The sequence below is a fragment of the Papio anubis genome, chromosome 6, assembly GCF_008728515.1.
Source record: "Papio anubis isolate 15944 chromosome 6, Panubis1.0, whole genome shotgun sequence".
NCBI classification, from domain to species: domain Eukaryota; kingdom Metazoa; phylum Chordata; class Mammalia; order Primates; family Cercopithecidae; genus Papio; species Papio anubis.
In genome coordinates, this window is record NC_044981.1 from 31,274,914 (window position 1) to 31,300,033 (window position 25,120).

General features: G+C 45.9%; 2 protein-coding genes across 5 annotated transcripts; one reads left to right on the forward strand and one right to left on the reverse strand.

The window, feature by feature from the left end:
- Positions 1–8,347: 8,347 nt before the first annotated feature.
- LOC116275446 lies at positions 8,348–10,667 on the reverse strand. Its single transcript, XM_031667656.1, has 2 exons — positions 10,433–10,667; positions 8,348–10,204 (listed from the first exon to the last, which is right to left on the reverse strand). Exons 1-2 carry the CDS (start codon positions 10,635–10,637, stop codon positions 10,098–10,100), a joined length of 312 nt encoding a protein of 103 aa, XP_031523516.1. The 5' UTR covers positions 10,638–10,667; the 3' UTR covers positions 8,348–10,097.
- On the forward strand, positions 10,452–23,246 carry BRD2 (bromodomain containing 2). 4 transcript variants are annotated; one of them, XM_021936709.2, is made up of 14 exons: positions 12,658–13,021; positions 13,410–14,749; positions 16,272–16,575; positions 16,830–16,922; positions 17,171–17,308; positions 17,847–17,985; positions 18,072–18,286; positions 18,381–18,755; positions 19,269–19,397; positions 19,588–19,839; positions 19,958–20,220; positions 21,787–22,091; positions 22,300–22,422; positions 22,515–23,245. In XM_021936709.2, exons 5-14 carry the CDS (start codon positions 17,198–17,200, stop codon positions 22,649–22,651), a joined length of 2,049 nt encoding a protein of 682 aa, XP_021792401.1. In that variant the 5' UTR covers positions 12,658–13,021; positions 13,410–14,749; positions 16,272–16,575; positions 16,830–16,922; positions 17,171–17,197; the 3' UTR covers positions 22,652–23,245. The 4 variants fall into 4 exon arrangements, with proteins under 4 accessions (XP_021792398.1, XP_021792401.1, XP_021792397.1 ...); XM_021936706.2 differs by lacking the exons at positions 12,658–13,021; positions 16,830–16,922 and adding an exon at positions 10,452–10,896; XM_021936705.2 differs by lacking the exon at positions 16,830–16,922 and having other exon boundaries at positions 12,722–13,021; positions 22,515–23,246.
- The last annotated feature ends 1,874 nt before the right edge of the window (positions 23,247–25,120 follow it).

Genomic DNA, 25,120 nt, shown 5'->3' on the forward strand with positions numbered 1-25,120 from the left:
CAAAAAACTAGCCGGGCATGGTGGCGGGCGCCTGTAGTCCCAGCTACTCGGGAGGCTGAGGCAGGAGAATGGCGTAAACCCGGAAGGCGGAGCTTGCAGTGAGCTGAGATCCGGCCACTGCATTTCAGCCCGGGCGACAGAGCGAGACTCCGTCTCAAAAAAAAAAAAAAAAAAAAAAAAAAAAGAAAAGAAAAGTAACCACCTCAATACAGCTATTTTCAACATATGGCATCTCAGACAATTGTATGAGATCATCTGAGGCATAAACATAAGGTTAAATCTGTGTATTAACGCTCAAACAGCATTTCCTAACTACTTAGGTGACATTTGTCATCTACTTGATGATCTCTGGTCTGTCACTTGTCTTACCACATATTCAAATTACATTTATCATATGATTCAATATTGATTTATTAATTTAAAATTATATATTCCACTAATTTCCTTTGAATCTGACTGAAGAGTTTTTAAAATTTTACTCTGAAAAGCTCCAAGCACACACAGAAGAGAAAAATCTAATAAACTCCAACGTACTCTCATGAATTTCAACATTTTTCAACATTTACCATTCTTCCATTCATGTTTCATCTGTTGTTCTGCATTTTTTGGAGTATTTTAAAGAAATTCTGCCATTACATTTCACCAGAAAATATTTTTAGGCATATCTATAATAGATAATAACCTTTCTCTTAACATAACTATAATGCCATCACCACAACCAACAAAATTAAAAGTGACTTAACTTCATTTAACCCAATCTGTTCATTTCTCCTAATTATCTCCAAAATGTCTAAGAGAATGAAGTTTTAAATGAAAAGTAGTATCTTATAATTTTAAAACTGTGCCATTAGTTTAAAAAAATTGGTGAGTTTTCTATTTTATATTATGTTTCATAAATCTACTGATGGCTCAATAATGAATTCTAATTAGGTATTCCATAGGCAAATAAAGTTAGGAATTGCTACTCTGAATATATCTCCATCGCAAGATTACAAGAGTACATTCCCTTCCCAATATATTCCAACTCCTCTCCTATATTTAGGACTTCAGTGAATAACAAGATGTCCACCTGAGCTACAAACGTGGGTCATCCTTGACAACCCCATCTTCTTCAAACCTTCCCATTCAATTGTCCTAAGAATTCTAATAGCTCTTGAACCTTCCTTTCTTTTCTTTCCATTCCCACTGGTCAGGCCTTCAATGGTTGGTTTTCACTGGATTATTGCAACTTTCTTATAATTGGTCTCTCTCTCTCCAATCTTATTATTTTCCACAGTGCTGCCAGAAGGATATTTTTATTATGCTTAGTTGATCATATTATACTTCTGCATGAAAACCCTCCATGATTCTTAATGATCTACTTTCCTTGTCATGACCCTTAATGACCTGAAGTCTACTTACCTACTTCTATATGTCCTTTCAGGTGAAATCTCGCTCCTCTCAGGAAGCCTTCCTTGAACCCAGAGTTGAGATTAATCGCCTCTTCAGGACGTTTCCAAAGCACCCTGTGTTACACCGTTTTAATTGTATTATTCTCTTCCATTTATGTCTGTTTCATAGTCACCTCATTTCTACTGCAAGGACCTTAGGGGAGGGTGTACTCTCTCTCTATATATATAATGGATAGTAGATATATATATATATAGTGGATATATATAGAGTGGTTATATATATATAGTGGATATATATATATATATATGTATCTATATCCACCACCAAGTGACCTTTCACTCGATGAACAAATGGGCTACCAGTCTCTGAAGGTGCTGAACTGAGAATGGAAGAGCCTGCGGGTGATAGTGATGGATTGTCCCTTCTAACACAGATGTTTCAAAGGTAAATCTTGTCATCTTATCAGGCTTATCTATGAGCCATTCTTTTTTTTCTTTTTTTTTTTGAGACAGAGTCTCACTCTGTTGTCCAGGCTGGAGTGCAGTGGTGTGATCTCTGCTCACTGCAACCTCTGCCTCCCGGGTTCAAGTGATTCTCCTCCTGCCTCAGCTCTGGAGTATCTGGGACTACAGGCGTGTGCCACCACACTCGGCTAATTTATTTTTTATTTATTTTTTTAATTTTTAGTAGAGATGGGGTTTCACCGTGTTAGCCAGGATAATCTTGATCTCCCGACCTCGTGATCCACCTGACTCGGCCTCCCTAAGTGCTTTGATTACAGGCTTGAGCGACCGCACCCAGTTTCTATGAGCCATTCTACACCTCCACAGCCTTCCCTATGTACTCTACTACCCTTCCAATTCCATTCTAGGTCCTTCCCAAGCTCCTTGCCAACTACCGTTTTCTTCCTACTCCCTGCCACCTCCTGTTTGAGAGAGCAAACCTAGCCATCCAGCTCCCACATTTATTCTTATTTCTACCTCAGTGTATTTCTCCATACCCATATTCATCCTTCCCTTTTAGTGACATTACTATGATGCAGTAATTTTTACAACTACTCTACAAGGTTATAATGTATTATCTCCATTATATAAACAAGAAAACTGCGACTCAGAAAAGTTCATTTATTTAGCAAATATTTATTGGCCACCTTCTATGTGTCTAGCAGTATGCTGTGTAACAGATACCTGCCATCATCACACTTAAAGTCTAACGAAAATAGACATTAAACAAGTAAACATACAAATCTATAAACTAAAAGTTCCACATACACACAAAAAAACTTCTTAGAATTGATAAATTCAGTAAAGTTGCAGGATATAAAATTATCATATAAAAATTAATGATGCTTCTGGATACAAACAGTAAACTAGTGAAAAAAGAAATCAAAGAAAGTAATCCCATTTACAATAGCTACAACACCCCTCCACCACCAAAAAAAAACACAAAATAAAATATCTAGAATAAACCAAGGAGGTGAAAGATCTCTACACGGAAAACTATGAGACACTGAGGAAAGAAACTGAAGAGGTCACACAAAAAAATGGAAAGACATCCTATGTCTTTGGAAGAATTTGTATTGTGAAAATGACTGTACTACCAAAATCAATCTACAGATTTGTTGCAATTCCTACCAAAATACAAAGTCGTTCTTTGCAGAAAGAGAAAAAACAAACCTAAAATTAATATGGAACCACAGAAGACACAAATAGTCAAGGTAATCCTGAACAAAAAGAACAAAGCTATAGGCATCATGCCAACTGACTTCAAAATATACTAAAAGCTACAGTAACTAAAAGAGCATGGTACTGGCATAAAAACAGATACATAGACCAACAGAACCAAACAAAGAACCCAGAAATAATAGATCCACATCTTAACAGCCAACTGATTTTCAACAAAGGTACCAAGATATTCAATGGGAAAAGGACACACTCTTCATTAAATGGTACTGGGAAAACTGAATAACAATATGCAGAAAAATACAACTAGACCCCTATCTCTCATCAAATACAAAAATTAAATCAAAATGGATTAAAAACTTAAATGTAAGACCTGAAACTATAAAAATTACTGTAGGAAAATACTGGGGAAATGCTTAAGATTTTCAGCAAACATTTTTTGGTTAAAGACTTCAAAAGAACAAGCAAGAAAGCAAAAATAGACAAACGGAATTACATCGAGCTAAAAGGCTTCTGCCACAGCAAAGGAAACAACAGAGTGAAGAGACAACCTTCAGAATGGGAAAAAATATGTGCAAACTATCCATTTGATAAGGGATTAATAACTAGAATATATATCAACAGAGTGAAGAGACAACCTTCAGAATGGGAAAAAAATATGTGTAAACTATCCATCTGATAAGGGATTAATAACCACAATATATAAGGAACTCAAATTCAACAGCAAAAATCCTCCAGATAATCTTCTATTTGAAAATGGGCAAAGATCTGAATAGACCTTTCTCAAAAGACATACAAATGGCCTACAGGCATATGAAAAAATTGTCAACATCACTAATCATAAGGGAAATGCAACTCAAAACCACAATGAGATATCATCTGAATCTACTTAAATTGGCTATTAACAAAAAGACACAGATGAGATACTGATGACGATGCAGAGAAAGGGGAATGCTCATATACTGATGGTAGAAATGTAAATTAACATAGCCACTATGGAAAACAGCATAAAGATTCCTCAAACAACTAAAAATAGATCTACTATATGATTCAGCAATCCCACTGCTGGGTATATAGCCAAAAGAAAGGAAATCAATATATCAGAGATGTGTACATGTCCATGTTTATTGCAGCACTACCCACAGTAGCCAAGACATGGAATCAATCTAAGAGTCTATTAAGAAAAGACTGGATAAAGAAAATGTGGTGTATATATATACAATGGATACTATTCAACCATAAAAGAGAATGAAATCCTGTCATTTCCAGCAACATGGATGGAACTGGAAGTCATTATGTTAATGAAATAAGTCAGGCACAGAAAGAAAAATATCACATGTTCTCATATGTGGGAGCTAAAAAAGTTGATCTTACGGAGGTAGAGGGTAGAATGATGGTTACCAGAGGCTGGGAAAGGGTGGAGGTGGAAGAGGGATGAAGAGAGATTCATTAATGGTTAAAAAAATATAGTTAAAATGAAGGAATAAATTCTATAGTGTTTGATAGCACAGCTGGGTGACTACAGTTAACATTAATTTACTGTATATTTCAAAATAGCTAGAAGAGTAGATTTGAAATGCTCCCAACAGAAGGAAATAATAAATGTTTGAGGTGATGGATATCCTAATTATCCTGATTTGATCATTACACATCATATGCATGTATCAAAATATCACATGTACCCCCTAAATATGTACAATTATTATGTATCATTAACAAATTTTTAAAAGAAAAAGAATTCAGAGGTCCATAAACTTGGATGGAATAAAAAAAGTCAACTTTATTTTCAAAAAACTCTCATTGAAATTTAATTTTAAGAATGTAGAAAATAAATCTTTGCAGTACCAGCCAGCAGCTGTAACACTGTCATCAATAGAAAACACCATCAATTAATATTTTCATATCACATTATAGTTGTTACAGACATCTTAAAATATCACTTATAATTTTGGGAGTTGTTAAACTTGCCAATAAATCATGCTTTTTAATGTATTAATAAAGAAACACTGTATTGTATTAATACAGAAACACATAGTACTAGATCACACATTTCTTTAAATATAGTAGTGCCCCCCACATAGCACCAAATGTAATTACACGGTTTCTCCTATCCATAGACATACCTATGATAAAGCTTAATTTATAAATTAGGCACAGGAAGAGATTAACAATAGGACAATTATACTGTAATAAAAATTATGTGAATATGGTCTTTCTGTCTTATACACAAAGTATCTTATTGTACTTATTTTCAGACAAGGTTGACTTTGGGTAACTGAAATCACAGAAAGTGAAACTGCAGTTAAGTGGGGACCACTGTATTTTAATAACTATAGTTTATATTTTATTTTATGCATTTACAAATATCATCAGACAAGATCCAAAGGCTTCACCAAACTGCCAAAAAAGCTAATGGCACATAAAAAGCTTAAGGAGTCCTGATTTAATCAGTCATTCAATAAACATGAAATCCTTCCTGGAACCATCTCCTGTTCTAGCTTCCTTACATTATATTGCTCTGCTGCTTCTTGTTTGAGATCTTCCACTGGTTCCACTTCCTATTCTTGCTCCCTATATGAAGATGTAACCCAAAGCTCAATCCTTCACCCTAAATTGTTTTTATACCCGCTCCTATATAAACCTCGGCTACCTTCACGGTTGATTCAAACATCACCTCAAAGGTGACTCTCAAATCTACTCTTCCTAATCTTTTTTTATCTAACTTCAATCTTGGATCTTAAACTCCCTGTTGTGCCTAGTAAACAGAATAATATACCACCCAGAGTCAGCTGGGTTCAAATCCCAGTTCTGCTACTTACTAAAAGTGTGACCTTAGGTAAATACTATCTGCTATGGTTTGAATCTCCCCTCCAAAACTCTTGTTGAAAATTAACAGCCTTGGCCGGGCGCGGTGGCTCAAGCCTGTAATCCCAGCACTTTGGGAGACCGTGAGACGGGCGGATCACGAGGTCAGGAGATCGAGACCATCCTGTTAACACGTGTGAAACCCTCGCTCACTAAAAAATACAAAAAACCTAGCCGCTGCAGTGCCTTCCTGTAGTCCCAGCTACTCGGGAGGCTGAGGCAGGAGAATGATGTGAACCCGCAGGGCGGAGCTTGCAGTGAGCTGAGATCCGTGGCCATTGCACTCCAGCCTGGTGACAGAGCCAGACTCCGCCAAAAAAAAAAAAAAAAAAAAAAAAAGAAAAATTAACAGCCATTTTGACAGTTTTAACTGGGACCTTTAAGAGTTACCAGTCATGAGGGCTCTGCTCTCATGGATTAATGCTACTAATGTAGGTACGGGTTCCCATTTAAAAGGGTGCGTTCTGAGGCGGGGCATGGTGGCTCATGCCTGTAATCCCAGCACTTTGGGAGGCCGAGGCAGGCGGATCACGAGGTCAGGAGATCCAGATCATCCTGGCTAACACGATGAAACCCTGTCCCTACTAAAAATACAAAAAATTAGCTGGGCATGGTAGGCACCCATAGTCCCAGCTACTTGGGAGGCTGAGGCAGAGCTTGCAGTGAGCCGAGATCGCGCCACTGCACACTGCACTGCAGCCTGGGCAACAGAGCGAGACTCTGTCTCAAAAAAAATAAAATAAAATAAAAAGTAAAATAACAAACAAACAAAGGGTATGTTCTGGCCCCTATTCTCTCTCTATCTCGTGCTTGTTTGCCCTTCTGCCGTGGGATGATGCAGCACAAGGCTCTCACTAGGTGCCAATGCCATGCTCTTGGACTTCCAAGCATCTGGAACTGAGTCAAATAAACTACTGTTTATAAATTACCCAGTCTGTGAGTATTCTGTGATAGCATCAGAAAACAGACTAACCCGTCCTTTGCTTCTGTTGTTTCATTTGAAAACTGAGGGTGATAATATTAGTATTGACTTTACAGGGTTATAAGGATTAAAAGAGTTAATACACGTAAAGTACTCATCGCAGTACCCGACACATTTTAACTACTCAATAAATGTTTTGTATCACCAATCACCTCTCTTTCTGACCCCCTGACATTTTAATTTGATGTTTATTAACATGGACAGTGCCAGCCACTGGAAGACAGTTCCTATCTAACAACATAACTCTGATCAAGTCATTACTCAAAAAATTTCAGTGGTTCCCCACTGGTTCCAAACTTAACAGCACCGGAAACCTTCCATAATGTGTTCTCCAATATAAATTTACCTCCCATTTTCTCTTCTCCTGCTCTACTTCTTGTAGCTTATGTTCTGGCCAGATTGGACTAGACTACCCTCTGTGACAATAACCTGTGCTGTTCTACTTCTGTCTTTCCTCACATAATTCTAATGTCTCAGATATGTCTGAAGGCAATAATTTTGTCTATGATTCTTCCCCTATACATGGCACCCCATAAAACATACACATTTCAATTTTACCTAAGTCACATACTTACTTACACATCAATTCACCTCAATATTTGCTCAACTTGTGAGAAGCTAATATTGGCCAGATACTATGCTAGGACCTGGCGATACTAAAAAAAAAAAAAAAAAAAAAAAAGCAAAGCAAGAAAAATACATCATGGCCCTGCTCTCAAAATCAAGGCCTAGTACTGGAGAGAAACATGTAATCACATAAATGCCATTCACTGTGGAAAGTAAAATCCTAAGGGTAAGGGACACCAAAAAATGAGCAGTCAGCTCAACTTCAACGATAACAGAGATGTTTTCAGAGATGTTATTTAGGCTTACATAGATTGGGGAAAAGTCTACTCCATAAAAAAAGTGCATATGTGTAAAACACAGAGGCATGAAACAAAATGATGCGTCTGGGAAACAGTTCAATACAGCTGGAATATAGGGCCCAGGAGGAAGTGGTTAGACATGAGGCTGGAAAGCTAGGCAGACTGTTCTGGCAAACACAGGAATTTGGACTTCATCACATAGCCAATAAGGAATTAACATAGAGTTTAAAAGAGAGCTATGGCCAGGGCTATATTTTGGAAAGCTTTCTCCTGGCAGTATTGTGGCCGAGGCAGAGAGGAAAGTCTAAAGCAGCACTGTCCAATAGAACTTCTTGCAATGAGGCTGGGCGCAGTGGCTCACACCTATAATCCCAGCACTTTGGGACGCCGAGGTGGGCGGATCACGAGGTCAGGAATTTGAGACTGGCCCGGCCAACATGGTGAAACCCCGTCTCTACTAAAAATACAGACATTAGCTGGGTGTGCTGGTGGGCGCCTGTAATCCCAGCTACTTGGGAGGTTGAGGCAGAATTGCTTGAACCCGGGAGGCAGAGGTTGTAGTAAGCCAAGACCGCGCCACTGCACTCCATCCTGGGCGACAGAGCAAGGCTCCGACTCCGTATCAGGAAAAAAAAAAACTACTTGCAATGACACAAATGTTCAATAATCTGTGCTTTCCCATATGACAGCCACTACTCACATGTGGCAACTGAGAACTTAAAATGTGGCTAGTATATTGAGACACTAAATTTAAAATTGTATTAATTTAAATCCAAATAGCCATGTGTCTAGGAGATAATTTAGGAGACTGTTCGTACAGCTCAGGTGATAGAACTAGGACAGAAGGGTGAGTTGATGCATAGTTAAGAGGCAAAATTGAGTCTGTAAGGGTATGAGAAAAGGAAATCAACAACAGGCTCCCAGATTATAGGCTTTGGGGTTTAATAGCCGCCATTACTCGGGATAACAGAAGAGAAAGAGCAGGTCTGGAGTGTATAGAGATTGCATCAATTTTGAACATATTGGTGTCTGAGAGTTATCCAAGTGGGAATATTTAGTAGGAAGTTTAGCTTAAAGAGCTGTGTGAACTAAAGATTCAGACTTGAGAGGCTTTGAGCCATGGAGTCAGATTACTTAGAGAAGTTGAACAGAATTAGAAGCAAACAAGAATCACGGCAAACATCAACACATAAAAAGGGGCTAAGGAAGAAAAATCCACTGAGACTGGAGAGGAACAGTTAGACAAATAGAAAAAGAAACAAGTGAGAGTGGTCATACAAGTCAACGGTAGAGAGAATGTCAGGAAGGAAACATGATCAAATGTCTAATGCCTCAGAGGTCAAATAAGGTGAGAATTGTAAAGTGCTTCCTGACTTTGCCACTTAGGAGGTTCTTGGTGACATGTGCCAGAAAAGTTTTGGTGATAGCAGCCTGACAGAGGTAGCTTGAGGAGTGGGGATGGGGAGAGAGAGGGTGACAAAGAATTGAGATAGTAAGGATAATTTCAATTTCAGGTCTTGGCTGTGCAAGGGAGCTGAGAGAAATGAGTCTCTAAGAGGGCAGGTGATTGAGAGGGTTGTTCTCTTTTTGTCAGCAGGAAACCGAGAGAAAAGTTAAAAAGGTCAAAGGGCGGAGAAAGGAAGAGAGCCTTCGGGTAACAGAGAAGGTTGACCAGGTCAATAGTAAAGGATTTCCTTAAACCGAAGGGAGGACCTCTAGTGAAATGATAAAGGAATACACACTTGACCCAGTTTGCAGGTGGGAAATGGGAAGCCAGGAGCTCTGCAAGTTGGCCTTTCTGTTCTGTGAGGTGCCATCTGTCGGTGAGGAGAGATTAGGGTCTGCAGCGTGAAAATCTAGACCGTACTCTGGGTAATCAAGGGAGAGGTTATCGGCTAATGACAAAGGCTTACTTTTTAGCTGGCAACTGAATCACCATAACATTTTATGTTACCAATTCCAAAATTTTGGGGGGATTCACTCAAGATTGAGAGAGTAGAGGTCGTACCTTTAAGAGTATAAGAGGTTTAAACGGTACACTACGAGATAGAGAAGGAAAAGTGATCAGCTGGTAAATATCGTACAAGATAGAGCAGTCCAGGGACTCACAGGTCTCACTAAAGAAAAGTCTAGCGTAGGTTCATGGCACGGAGGAATTGTAAGGCTGCCTAAGACTAAAGCCGAATACGAAGTCCATGTCTGCGGTCCGCACCTCATCTCTCCGCGCGACAGGCGCGACGAGGGCGACAAACGCCCTGTCCAGTGGTCGCACCGCACGACACCAGGAAAGGGGCCCCTCTCTGCAGACCCTCATATCTCCAGGTCCAGGCCCCATTCTCCTCCGCTGACAACAGCTTCCTGGCGCGCGCTTCCGCTGGTTTCAGGCCAAGACCAGCCAAGGTGCACCTTACACCCACCTAGAAGGAAACAAGCCTGGTCGCCTGCGGCTACCCAGCTAGGCCACGGTAGTGGGGGAGGGGGCGCTGAGGCAGGCGGTCGGCGCCAGGGCGCCGGCTCCCCCCACAACCAAATGCGCGCGCTCCGAGCCCCGCTGCCGGAGCTGCGATTCCGGCCCGGACGCCTGCGCACTACGGCTCTCCCCGCCGCCTCTGGCACTCCTTTCCCCTCCCCCAGTCAGGGCGCACCCTTGCGCCTGCGCTGTGCGTGTTCCTGGTCTGCGGCAGCCATGCTGAACCCGTATGGAGAGGCGAGTGGGGGGGACAGAGTCGAGGACGGCGGGATAGGAAGCTGGGGATATGGACAAGCAGCAGCATTATAGCGCTCTGGGTTTCGGGACACAGGCCTGGGCCATGCGGCCCCCTTGGCCCCTTGCGCGACCCCCAGGAACATTCGGAAAACTAGTCCTCGTGGCTTGGGGGGGGGCAGCGGGCACGTGACCCCCGTCAGCCAATCTGGGCGCTGCTGACGTGGCCGCGCGGCCCCGGTGCTTTCCCCACCCCCCAGCCCGTTCGGGAAGGGAGGGGCTGGGGGCTACGCCCCCTCCCCCAACACGGCTTCGTTTTCCGGGGGGGGTTGACACCCCGGATTACATACCCCGTACCAAGCCGAGGGCAACTTTGGAGGCCCCCTGGAAGGCTTTAGGATCCAGGTGAGAAGGGGCCCTTGTGGGGCGGAGATGTTGTCAGTCAAGTGCTTAGCCAATGGTGGGGAGTCCGGGAGGGGGATTCTTGGGGTTCAGAAAAGAATGCTGAGAGTGGGAAGATTTGTCTTTCAAACCTTTTACAGCCAATGGGAGCGTAGAGGGGGGCGAGCGGGAGAGGGCCACTGGGGGGGGGGGATGGGAATGGCCAGCCTCATGCCTCCATACCAATTGGAGGGCAAAAGGGTTAGGGGGCGGTGTGGCCCCCCCATTCCATTCGTCCCCTGGGGGCACAGCAGCCGGGAGCCAGGTGAGAAGGGATCCATCGGCGGCCGAGGGGGGGTGACCTGGCGGTGGGCTGAGGAGTGGTGGCTGTGGCCCCTACCCGTGGATGTGAATGCTTTAGGAGTTGGCCACCCAGGCTGTGAACTGAGGTTGTTCCCAGGCGCCAACTTCTTTTCTCCCCAGAGCCTCTGGAGGGAGCATTGCTGTGCGCCCTTTGTGTTGGCGGTAGGGGAGCTCCAGTGGTCACACTGCAGGCTGGAGGTTACGCTTCGAGTCGCTTACCGAATTTGTGTGCATTCACGTGGACACGGCCTGTGGGGCCTTTTGCCCCTGTAGGATCTTTACTGAGCACGTGTCTACTCCAGGCTGGGGGTCTCACTTGAGGTCTGCTTAGGAACAGAAACCAGGCCCAAGGTGGGTGCTGGCAGTAGGGGGTCTAGAAAGCGTGGTCTGAGATGCGAGGGAGGCTCGGGACCTGGAATGATTTCACAGTTCCCAAGGTTTCGGGTTTCTCCAGGGTGGCCTCTTCCCTCGCCTCCCTCATCCCCTCCCCCAGTCCTGAACAGTTCTCTCCTTGTGTACTGCGGGGGAGGGAACGGAAAGGAGGAAAAGAGTTACTTTCCCAAATTACTGAGTAGCAGTAGCCTCCCTGGTGACTCATGTGGGGGAAGGGAGGATAGAGGATCGGGAGGCAGTGATTTTCCGGAATGCAGGGAATAAACGAGAGCAATGTCTGGCTGCCCTTTTCCTTTCTAAGGCCTGGTATTTTCTCAGCCTGCTAAGTTCTTCTTCTACGGCCGGCCCCCTGATGGGCCTCTGTCCTGGCCTGCAGAGCCCGGGTGGAGAAAAGCGGATTTGGGCGGTTGGGCCACTAGGGGGAGGGGAGGAGGCCTCTGCAAAGTTGCTGTGTCATTGCCCTCCCTGCTGCAGCCACCCGGACGGGGCCGCTTGTACTTTTGGGGGCCAAGGCCTGATCCCTGGCTGGGGGAAGGGGACTCTGCTCTCCCGATGCTCATTTTCCCCCGCCCTCCCCGGGTTTGCCCTACTAGGGGTAAGAAGACAGGAGACTGGCGGCCATTTTAGACGCAGTAACCGAGGTTGGAGCTGAAGGGCTACTGCAGAGAAGGGAGGGTGGCATGGTTGCAGCTAAAGGACCTAGGCCCTCACGAGTCCTTCCCGGGGGAGGGGGAATCTTACCGTGTATTTGTTCACCTACGCTGATTACTTTTCCCTGATAGGTACACAAGTTTGTTTTCTCCCTGGTAGCGAAGAAAGGGGAAACGGGGGAGGGGACGCCCCGCCAAAGCCCAGGTTTTCTCGGGTGGGGGAAATCCTTTCACTCTCTTGTAAGGGGGCGGGGACGGCCCCAGAGATGCTCTGGAGATCCAGACTTTGGGCTCTGGTTTATTCATAGAGTCTGCACCCTTATTTAGATAACCAAGTTATGAGGAAGACTTGAGTAAGTTGGGGGGAGGGGGCGAAACTGAGCTCCCAAAATGGCTCCTGCCCCTCCTCGGAGGCGGACGGCCGGGGGGAGGGGAGGAGGGGAGGAGGGGGAGGGCTAGTCTGAGCCGCAGCCGCCGCCTCCTCCGCTCGCCCTCCTCCCTGGCGCTGACCGATGGACCAGCCGCTCCGTGGGGAGGACTCCGGACCCTGGTGGGGGGGCGGGGGGGTTCTTTCGCCCCCGTGGCGGAGGGCCCCTAAGAGGCGGATACCCTTAGGAGTGGTGTGGCGTGTGGGGAAAGGTCCGAGCTCGCCTGGAGGGGGAGGGTTTTTCCCGTAAGTCACCCCTCACAGGACTTGTTTTTTCTGCTCTGAGCCAGACGCCGGAATGGAGTTTGAGGAAGAGGTGAGGTGGGTTACATTGGATGCGTTTGGAGATTTTAATCCCACTTCAGGGTTGCCGAGGTTTTTTCGAACGAGCAGAAATGTACTGGTAACCGTAGGTGTGAGGGGGAGGGATTAGAAAGGCGCTTGGACGTGCAAATTTGGGAGACGTATTCTAGCTTTTGTAGTCTTTGGGACTAAACAGTAAATAATGAGTGTTTTGCTCTTGTCTTTCCATTATTTGGTTTGGGGGAGGGAGTGGAGTATTTTTAAGACTTTGGCAAGCCTGTGTTTTACATTGTGGGGCATGGAAACGTTAGATCCCCTCGTCGCCGTTCTGAAGCCCGTAGCTGTTCGCCATAGAGGAACAGGCCGCGGCTTCTAAGATGGCGTCTTCTTCCTCGTTTCAGATTCTTCGCTGCAGCTGCCTTACCGCCGAGAACCACCACCCGCCGGGCGTCTTGCGGCCACACCCCTGGAGGGCCCAGGCAGGCTACGCCCACGCGACCCCTCCCGTTTCCCTGCCGGTCTGGCCAATGGAGGAGCTACGAATGGCACGACCTGCCCGAGCTTGGCAGTCTCCAGTTGTGCTGTGCATGGAAGCCTGGGAAGACTTTGTGGGAAGGGGAGGCGGGGAGAGGGTGCTGGAGGCTGTGGGGCGATGGCTTCCGCACCCCTTCCAACCATCCTCTTTGCCTGGATTCGGCGGACCACAGCTCAGCCAATTGGCTTGGAGATGTGGCGGGTTGCCACTTCCCTGTGGGTCTCTGCGGCACTCTTCTGCCTGGTGACTGACACCTTGGAAATGAAGTTTATGACGTCATCGTTGCGGCTGGCCAATAGAAAAAGCTCCCGCGGAGAGGTGTTCCTTCCCCTTCGACTCAGCTTCTTCACCCGCGTGAGCGAGCGCGCGCGCGCGGAGGGGGTGGGGGAAATCTCGAGCGGGGTGGCGCGCATGAGCGGCGAAGCTCCTCCTCCCCGCCTATATATAAAGGGCTGGCGCGGGGCTCGGCGGCGCCATTTCGCGCTGGAGTGGAGCAGCCTCTAGAACGAGCTGGAGGATTCTGCCTACTGATACAGAGCCTTCGAGTCGTCCGGGGCCGCCATTACAATCCACCTCCATCCGCTTGGAAATGGCCTTCGTCCTGGCCTATGACTGGTCCCAGCGGACAGTACAGACCCCATAGAAGCCCCTGAAGCTCCCCTTTTTCGGGCCCCGCCCAATCCTCGGAGTCTGTCCTCCCCTTCTACTCCGCCCTCAAGAGGATTTCAAAGATGGAGGCGGCGGCTCCCTAAACCACTTTTCGTGTTCATCCGCCTCCATCCGAGATCGAAACGGGACCTCGTCCGCCCCGTAGGCTCCCGACAAGAAGAGGGGATCCCTGCAGAGCAACAGCGGGCTATATCGACGACGGTGTCTGAGATCGGGGACCGACCGTCCTTTGAAGAGTCAGTCCCTCCTTAGTCGCCCGCCTCAGCGGAGGCCGCCGCCATTTTCTTGCTGTCCGCCGTCTGCAGAGCGCGCCAAGCTGCCTGGAGCTCTCCGAGAGGCCCCAAAGAGACTGCTTTCGTGCCGGTCCGGCAGGGGGTTTGTTGCCTGGAGGCCCAAGAGGAACGGCCTCCCCCGTACTTACTAGGTTATGCTGGACCGGGCGGTGAGGGGAACCGAGGCCACCCGGACTTCCCGCGGCTGAGGGCAGCGCCGGTTCCCCGCGGTCAAGATGCTGCAAAACGTGACCCCTCACAACAAGTACGTTCCCGGGAGCCGCGTGTGGGAAGGGGATGTTGCGGGCGGCGGCACGGGTGTGGGGCGCCGTGCTCGGGGGGAGTACGGAGCGGCCCCGGCGCGCTGCTGTTTGGCGGCGCGGCTGTTGACTCGGCCGCGCGGAGGGCATTGAGCGACGGTTTTGGAACGGTGGTGGCGGCCCGGCTACTGCGCATGGAGGGGAATACAGGTTGTCATTTTATACTCTTGATGCCGCCGTGGCCCAGTCTTCACCGAGTCAGGCAGAGCTAGTTTGGCGGTGGAGTGTAGTGAGGGTGGACAGCAGCTCTGGCGTTTGGTGGGTCGGTCTGGTGTCTAGCGGCGGTTTGTCATAGCTCTTTGGGGGGATTCACGGCCACCTCTAGCGCTCTGTAGGGTTGCCATGGTGATAGCTTAAGGGACTGGCAACGGGGAATCCCGGAGAAGGGTAAAGGGATCACTCTCCAAGTCTGCGGGTTCCTAACGCCCAGGATATGTCATTAAATCTTTTGTTTTCTTTGGGCGAGTGGGTTGTATGTGGTGTCTGTTGGTGGAGGCATTGTTTTTTCCTAATATTAGGGGTTTCGTTCGGAGCAGGAGGGTAGAGCTAAGCTTCCTCGTTCAGCACTGCGTTGTAAACAATGAGATTCCCATATAATGTCTTAAATTTTAGGTGGTAGGAAACTCATCGGAGGAGCACCAGAGGGACTGTAGATGAACCACTGTTGGCGTTTGGTGTCTGGAGTTGGTGCTATAGTGGGGAACTGGTAGTGGAATCGTGTTGTGTAGTGGGTGGGTGGAGGGGGCTATCACTTGGTGACCTTGGCTGTTTTGTACGGGTTTTTGACTTTCTTGGAGTGAGGAGACTTTCATTTGGTGCGAATAATTTTGGGGGCTTGGCAGTTTCGGGCTGTGAAGTTTGACAAATGCTTCCTTGTGTGGATGTTTTTTAAGTTGGTATGGTTTTTCATTTGAGTTTTTAGTCCATGTTCTGTTGTGGCATTAACTACCCAGACCTTGTGGAAAATGGTGCTCTCTCTTCTATCTAGGTGGATTATTCGGTGTCTTACCAGCATTTTATGGAATTTTCTATGTCCATAATTTGTTCTCTTCCTCTTTTCACCAGCGCTCAACCACCATGGCAACCACCAAACCCCCCAGTGAGGAGGAAGCTTGGGGTTTGAGTTTCTTAGCTCCTCCCATCTTGCTTAAGCCCCATCCCCATAGGGCTGTAGTTCTGAGATATTGTGCCCTATCAGAAACAATTTTAGAGTTTAAAATACGAAAAAGAAGTCATTAGAGTTCAGAAGGTGGGATCTAGATAGTATACTAAAAATACTAATAAAAGAAAGGCAGGGCAAGCAATAAAAGCTCCACAGATTGTTTGGATATTGTTTCTGCTTAAATCACTTGGCATAAGCGCAACCACCTCACTAGGGCCAACACCTGGATTTATCAGACCTTTGTGCAAATGCACTTTTTTCTGATTTGCACGATATTGCCCTAATTTTGTTTCCCATCTTTACAGGCTCCCTGGGGAAGGGAATGCAGGGTTGCTGGGGCTGGGCCCAGAAGCAGCGGCACCAGGGAAAAGGATTCGAAAACCCTCCCTCTTGTATGAGGGATTTGAGAGCCCCACAATGGCTTCGGTGCCTGCTTTGCAACTGACCCCTGCCAACCCACCACCCCCGGAGGTGTCCAATCCCAAAAAACCAGGACGAGTTACCAACCAGCTGCAATACCTACACAAGGTAGTGATGAAGGCTCTGTGGAAACATCAGTTCGCATGGCCATTCCGGCAGCCTGTGGATGCTGTCAAACTGGGTCTACCGGTGAGTAGAGACATTGGAGCCTGGGAGGTATGGGATGAGCAAGACTGCGTGTGAATGGGGGTGGTCTGCCTAGTGTAGATGCTGCGGCCCCTAGGGAGTTCCCATTTCTCCCCTGTAGGGCAGTTAGCCACCAGATTTCTGGATTCTTGGTCCTTTGTGATTGATCCGACCGCTTGCTGTAACTATCTTGGCATCTTTCCTTGTGCCCTCCATGTGTCCTTCCTTAACTTTTGTGCCCTGGCTCCATTTTACAGATTCCCACCTCGGGTTGGGGAGAGGACCACGGTGGCCAAAATTCTTAGCTTCTTCCTTTCCCTCATGCAGCCCATGGATAGCCAGCCCCAGAGGTAATGTCACAGGATGGGAAGTTTCCAGAGTGGGTGGGAGGTGGGTGGTTAGAGAAAGGCAGCAGGGGCCTCCCTGTGGGTGTCAAGAATATTTATTTATTTTGTCCCACAGTTTAACTGGGGCCGCAGTTTAAGTAAATATTCCTTTGATGCTTAGAGGGGGTGTGTGTGTGTGAGAGAGTCGGGGATCCGTAGTGTCTGTAAGCATTTATTTTCCTATGGTTCTGACCTAACATTTCTCTATTTAGGATTATCACAAAATTATAAAACAGCCTATGGACATGGGTACTATTAAGAGGAGACTTGAAAACAATTATTATTGGGCTGCCTCAGAGTGTATGCAAGATTTTAATACCATGTTCACCAACTGTTACATTTACAACAAGGTGAGTTTTTCTGTGTGTTCATTTAGCAGATGCAGATAAACAATGATTTCTATTATTGCTAGATGCTTTGTCTACATAAAGCTTAAATGCTTTGCTAGTAAGGGTGTTACCCAGGTAGAGTAGTCAGTTTTCAAAACCTGATTCTAGATGGTACTATTGAACACAGTGATGTGACTTCAGAGCTCCAGTTAAAGGTTATTTAAGTAGAACACTTCATACTTGGGGGGGTGGTGGCCCTATTTCTTAGAGAGCACCAGAGACCTGAGTAGACTAGGGATCTCTTTTCAGCTCTTAATCTCTTCTGAACTTTAAAGGACCATGTAGTTTTTTCTTTAGTATTTTGGGAGACACAGTTAAGAGAAAGTGGAAATTAGTAGTGGCCTGGAGTAGGAAATTTTCTTCAAGATTTGATGACAAGGTGACTTGCGGGGGGTATGGTAATGGGCTAGAGTCTGAATGCCTCTGAGAAAGATGGTGTATGTCTATCTTCTGTTGGCATTTTTTTTAACTTTCTTCATTGTTGTCTGTGTTCTCATAGCCCACTGATGATATTGTCCTAATGGCACAAACTCTGGAAAAGATCTTCCTACAGAAAGTTGCATCAATGCCACAAGAAGAACAAGAACTGGTGGTGACCATCCCTAAGAACAGCCACAAGAAGGGGGCCAAGTTGGCAGGTAGGAAGAGTAGGAGTTTTGCAAATGGACACCTAAAGATAGGGGAAAGAGAATCAAACTATACTTGCTTTTTTCCTTTTTCCTAGCACTCCAGGGCAGTGTTACCAGTGCCCATCAGGTGCCTGCCGTCTCTTCTGTGTCACACACAGCCCTGTATACTCCCCCACCTGAGATACCTACCACTGTCCTCAACATTCCCCACCCATCAGTCATTTCCTCTCCACTTCTCAAGTCCCTGCACTCTGCTGGACCCCCGCTCCTTGCTGTTACTGCAGCTCCTCCAGCCCAGCCTCTTGCCAAGGTATGATCTGTGGATTTCCTCTGGGCAGCAGGGAGGCAAGGGTCTTAAGTAAGGTGGGCTTGGAGTAATAGATTCCTTATCTTTCTTTCTGCAGAAAAAAGGCGTAAAGCGGAAAGCAGATACTACCACCCCTACACCTACAGCCATCCTGGCTCCTGGTTCTCCAGCTAGCCCTCCTGGGAGTCTTGAGCCTAAAGCAGCACGGCTTCCCCCTATGCGTAGAGAGAGTGGTCGCCCCATCAAGCCCCCACGCAAAGACTTGCCTGACTCTCAGCAACAACACCAGAGCTCTAAGAAAGGAAAGCTTTCAGAACAATTAAAACATTGCAATGGCATTTTGAAGGAGTTACTCTCTAAGAAGCATGCTGCCTATGCTTGGCCTTTCTATAAACCAGTGGATGCTTCTGCACTTGGCCTGCATGACTACCATGACATCATTAAGCACCCCATGGACCTCAGCACTGTCAAGGTACCCACTGCATGGGCAGATGGGATGCTTAGGCAGTGATGGGAGCCTAGGTGCAAAACATTAAGTATCCTTATGTGGGCACACAGCAGTCTTTGGTTCTTGGCAGTTTACTTTTATAAAATAATAGTGGAACAGAAAGAAGGTCTGGTGTTTGAGAATTCATATTTTCTGGAGTTTGAAACAGTAGGGTGGGGTTTCTTTGTCTTGGGAACAATACTGTTTATAATTAAGTACTAATATTGTGGCAGTGTTGGGTTAAGGAAGTTATGGGGTGGAAAGACAGTCATAGGCCACCTCTTCTCTGTCACTTAGAAATGATTTCTTTTTCTAGACATAAATATGTCTTCAACCCACCCAAATTCCTTTGACTTCAAACTTGAACCCCAGGGCACAGATCTTTAAGGTCATCCCCACTGTGCTCTCAAGAGAGGGCTCTTCTTGTGGTGTCTGGGGTTGGCAGGGAAAGGTGAGTCTTCCTGCCTGTGCAGCTTCTGATGCTGCCTCCTTCTGCAGCGGAAGATGGAGAACCGTGATTACCGGGATGCACAGGAGTTTGCTGCTGATGTACGGCTTATGTTCTCCAACTGCTATAAGTACAATCCCCCAGATCATGATGTTGTGGCAATGGCACGAAAGCTACAGGTGAGCGGAAAGGTTGGAGTTGGAAAAATAAACGGTATGGGGAGTTACTTTGTCATCTGTGTTGTGTAGCCTCAACATGAGGGTCTCGCTGTTCTGTACAGTTGTAAATTGGAGCTGTATCACTTGGTGGCTGGGTATGCAGGGCACCCACTGTTCATCAGCATAGTTTTGAGTTTGTGCCTCTTTATAGGATGTATTTGAGTTCCGTTATGCCAAGATGCCAGATGAACCACTGGAACCAGGGCCTTTACCAGTCTCTACTGCCATGCCCCCTGGCTTGGCCAAATCATCTTCAGAGTCCTCCAGTGAGGAAAGTAGCAGTGAGAGCTCCTCTGAGGAAGAGGAGGAGGAAGATGAGGAGGACGAGGAGGAAGAAGAAGAGAGTGAAAGCTCAGACTCGGAGGAAGAAAGGGCTCATCGTTTAGCAGAACTACAGGAACAGGTATTTTGTCACTCTTAAAAGTTTTTACTGGGTAAGAGGTTCATGCTTTTTGTCCTGATTTTTTTCTTCTTGTCTTTTTATCTTTATTTACTTTTTCCACTTCTTGTTTTTTCTGTAGCTTCGGGCAGTGCACGAACAACTGGCTGCTCTGTCCCAGGGTCCAATATCTAAGCCCAAGAGGAAAAGAGAGAAAAAAGAGAAAAAGAAGAAACGGAAGGCAGAGAAGCATCGAGGCCGAGCTGGGGCCGATGAAGATGACAAGGGGCCTCGGGCACCCCGCCCACCTCAGCCCAAGAAGTCCAAGAAAGCAAGTGGCAGTGGGGGTGGCAGTGCTGCTTTAGGCCCTTCTGGCTTTGGACCTTCTGGAGGAAGTGGCACCAAGTGAGTTAGAGTAGGAAGCAGAGACTAGTTGGGCTATTTCTCTTTCTCCAGGGGATGCCATCTCTCTTTGCAAAGATTTTTCTAAATGGCCAGTTAACAGATACAATAGGCTTTGAGCATTGGTCTCCAACCTTTTTGGCACCAGGGACCAGTTCCATGGAAGACAGATTTTTCCACTCGGGGTTTGAGGGGATGGTTTTTGGTATGAAACTGTTGCACCTCACATCATTGGGCCATTAGATTCCCATAAGGAGCATGCAGCCTAGATGCCTACCACATGCAGTTCACAGGTTCATACTCTTACGAGAATCTAATGCTTCTGCTGATCTGACAGGAGGCAGTGATGCCCGCATGCCTGCTGTTGACCTCTTGTGTGGGCCAGTAATAGGCTACAGACTGGGTACTGGTCTGGGGGTTGGGACCCCTGGCTTTGGGAGTCATAGGGTCTTTCACAGCTACTCTGACAATGAACTCTGAAAGCCATAAACTAGAAACAAATGAAGATGGCCGTGTTTCAATAAGTTTATTTGCAAAGACAAGTGGCAGATAAGATTTGTTCCCTGGGCCATGTAGTTTGCCTGTTACTCTAAATCAATGAGTCTAGACTTTTGTTTTTAGTGGCGTATCAGTTTTTGGTTTTTTGGTGTGTTTTTGTTTGTTTGTTTTAGACTCTAAGCTGAAGTGCAGTGGCGTCATCTCGGCTCATGGCAGCCTCCACTTCTTGGGATTAAGCGGTTCTGCCTCAGCCTCCCGAATAGCTGGGATTACAGGCTTGCGCCACCAAGCCCAGCTAATTTTTGTAGTTTTAGTGTTCGGCTGATTTCTGTAGTTTTAGTAGAGACGGGGTTTTGCCACGTTGGGCAGGCTGGTCTTGAACTGACCTTAAGTGATCTGTCAGCCTTGGCCTCCCAAAGGGCTGGGATTACAGATGTGAGGCACTGCACCTGGCCCATGGTGTAGTTTGGTAGTGTTTTAGGGAGTGGAAAGACCCATACCAGTATACCTAGATGGGTGTACCTTGTTTTATTGTGCTTCACTTTATGGAGATTTTTTAGAAATTACAGCTTTTTTTTAATTGAAGATTTGTGACAACCCTGTATGGAGCGAGTCAACAGTTTTTCCAACATGTTTTTGTGTCACATTTTTAGTAGTAGTTTTTCATTAAGGTATGTACGTACATTGTCTTTTTAAAGACCTAATGCTATTGCCCACTTACAGTCAAGAACATTGTGCCAAACAACCAAGTAATGTGACTCATTTTATTTTGGTACTCACCTTATTGCAATGGTCTGGAACCAAATTCAGAATTTTCTATCTCCAAGAGGTATTCCTGTATAAAGTTTTGAAAGCCCAAAGTAAATGTAATAAAATGCTTGGCAGGTAAGAGTTCCATAAAACGCTGTTTCACTATACAGTGTCCCAGTACCCCACTTCTGACTTGGCCATTGAATGGAAAAGCAGAAGCTCCACTCTGGGCAGGAAATAGGATCACTGAATTATAACAGTGGGAACATACTAGGAGAGGTTAATGAAGATTCTTTTGCTGACAACTCTTTTTGCCCATAGGCTCCCCAAAAAGGCCACAAAGACAGCCCCACCTGCCCTGCCTACAGGTTATGATTCAGAGGAGGAGGAAGAGAGCAGGCCCATGAGTTACGATGAGAAGCGGCAGCTGAGCCTGGACATCAACAAATTACCTGGGGAGAAGCTGGGCCGAGTTGTGCATATAATCCAAGCCAGGGAGCCCTCTTTACGTGATTCAAACCCAGAAGAGATTGAGATTGATTTTGAAACACTCAAGCCATCCACACTTAGAGAGCTTGAGCGCTATGTCCTTTCCTGCCTGCGTAAGAAACCCCGGAAGCCCTACAGTACGTATGAAATGAGGTTCATCTCGTGGTTCTGAGGACAGATTAGGAAAGATAATGGGGTCTGTTTGCTTTCAGGATTGTCAGCTCCCGGGATAATGGGATGTGTTGGTTGACTCCTCATGTTCAAGAAAGGAACTTGGGAACCTAGGGACCCATAATAAGATGCTTGGGGCAATCTTAATGTATCCTGATAAATTTCTTTCATTAGCCATTAAGAAGCCTGTGGGAAAGACAAAGGAGGAACTAGCTTTGGAGAAAAAGCGGGAATTAGAAAAGCGGTTACAAGATGTCAGCGGACAGCTCAATTCCACTAAAAAGCCCCCCAAGAAAGGTGAGTACATACTTACAGGCCACTACAGATTGACTGCATCCTGCCTTCAGATTCAGACTTGAACGTCTTTAACTTTCAAATTTGTTCTGCAGTGAATGAGAAAACAGAGTCATCCTCTGCACAGCAAGTAGCAGTGTCACGCCTTAGCGCTTCCAGCTCCAGCTCAGATTCCAGCTCCTCCTCTTCATCGTCGTCCTCTTCAGACACCAGTGATTCAGACTCAGGCTAAGGGGTCAGGCCAGATGGGGCAGGAAGGCTCCGCAGGACCGGACCCCTAGACCACCCTGCCCCACCTGCCCCTTCCCCCTTTGCTGTGACACTTCTTCATCTCACACCCCCCCACCCCCCTCTAGGAGAGCTGGCTCTGCAGTGGGGGAGAGGGATGCAGGGACATTTACTGAAGGAGGGACATGGACAAAATAACATTGAATTCCTAGCCCCATTGGGGAGTGATCTCTTGGACACAGAGCCCCCATTCAAAATGGGGCAGGGCAAGGGTGGGAATGTGCAAAGCCCTGATGTAGAGTTACCTGAGGCCATAGCTGCCCTATTCACTTCTAAGGGCCCTGTTTTGAGGTTGTTTGTTCTAATTTATTTTAAGCTAGGTAAGGCTGGGGGGAAGGGTGGGGCCGTGGTCCCCTCAGCCTCCACGGGGAGGGAAGAAGGGGGAGCTCTTTTTTTACGTTGACTTTTTTTTTCTACTCTGTTTTCCCTTTTTCCTTCCGCTCCATTTGGGGCCCTGGGGGTTTCAGTCATCTCCCCATTTGGTCCCCTGGACTGTCTTTGTTGATTCTAACTTGTAAATAAAGAAAATATTATTCAAGTTTTGAGTTACCTTAATATTTGTTTTTGTAGTGTTTCAAAAGGAACATCATAAGAATTGATAATTTTGAAGAAAATATTCTTGCAATGAGAAAAGGCAATAGCTACCCTATAATCGGATTGTTTTAATTTTTAAACCAGTAGGCTTTTGCTGTGTTTTTAATAAATCCATCTCACTTTTGTAAACTGAGTGCTTAGAACTAATCTTTAGGTCTACAATTTGCTCTTGTTTAAATGAAAAATAGTTCTGTGGCTCATTTATGCTTTAACCAAGAACTCAAAATGTTGAGGTAGGCTTTAGGTTTTTCCCTGTGGCACTGGATGTGTGAATTTTCTCCTGAAAAGATGTAAAATGTGAGAAAGGGGTGGGAGGTAGCCACAAGGTAAAGTACTTTATGCATTGAGTTTATTGCCTTATAAAAGGCAATTGGGCCTACTTCGTTGTTAAATTTTGCTGCCATGGTCACACATTGCAAATTTACAGATAGTTTATTAGAATACTAGAGTATTAACAACAATTAAATGGCAAAGCTATCCTTTCTGCATACCACCTTGTCTTGCTAAGGGGAGGGAAGGGTTGTATGTTGGGGGGTTGGGATGTGTGCATTCTGGAATTCGGGGCTTTAATACTGGAAAAGTGAGACATTTGGTTTAGTATAGTATACCATAGTAGGAAATGAATAGAGACATGGAAATTAGAATCAGGAATGTAGTAAAGCAAATGGTTTATTCTGCTATAAATGGCACCAGAAACAAAGTATAGGGTGGATTTTGGAAGCAATAAATTTTACTAGTGATTCTCAGCCCTCTTTAGGGAGTCTGACTAAACGGGCTTGAGCAACAATTTTCAAAAGCTCAGGAGATAGTAATAAAAAATTAGGTTTGTGAGCCACCTGCTATTCTTTGCCAAACAGTTTTAGAGGGGAACAAATCCTTGTTTCGACTTTTTCACTAACTGGTGTGCACCATTGAAAGTTCTTGAGCTCTGGTCCCCTTTTGAGAACAGATGCTGAGAATTCATAAGTAATAGACATGTTGGGCAATAGGTGATGAGACAGTTCCTGAAAATCGTAGTAAATAGATTTAAGCTAAGTGCATGTCCATGTCAAGGACTACATCTCATTTCAGAGGGAATTTAAGGATTGAATTGGCTTAGTTTTGGGACAAAATACAGAATATTTTGTCTGACTGCAGCCCCTTCTGCTCATGTACTTTTTTTGTTTTTGTTTTTTTGAGACGGAGTCTCGCACTGTCGCCCAGGCTGGAGTGCAGTAGTGCGATCTTGGCTTACTGCAAGCTCTGCCCCCCGGGTTCACGCGATTCTCCTGCCTCAGCCTCCCGAGTAGCTGGGACTACAGGCACCCACCACCACGCCCGGCTAATTTTTTTTTTTATGTATTTTTTAGTAGAGACGGGGTTTCACCGTGTTAGCCAGGATGGTCTCGATCTCCTGACCTTGTGATCCGCCCGCCTCGGCCTCCCAAAGTGCTGGGATTACAGGCCTGAGCCACCGAGCCCGGCCTGCCCGTGTACTTTTAAGGTTTGTATTCTGTAGTTGGGAAAAATAAAAGTTTCAATCTGACATTGGAGGCCCGTTAGTACTTAATTCCCTATAAGTTGAACCCAGACCACCCTAAGTGCTTTAAAGAGAGAGAAGGCCTGGCTCATCTGCTTGACTGCCGACCTGGCTGACACGGGCTTCACACCTGCCTTAAACCAATTGGACTAGTCTCTTTTGATTGACTTATTAGTTTGAACTTATTTCAAGCCTGTCTCACTTAGGGATTGTAATTGTTTTAGGACTTTGGTTGAGTTCCATCTTGGTTGCCAAAGGACTTCATTCCAAAATAGCAGTTTCCAGCACAACTCAAAAGAA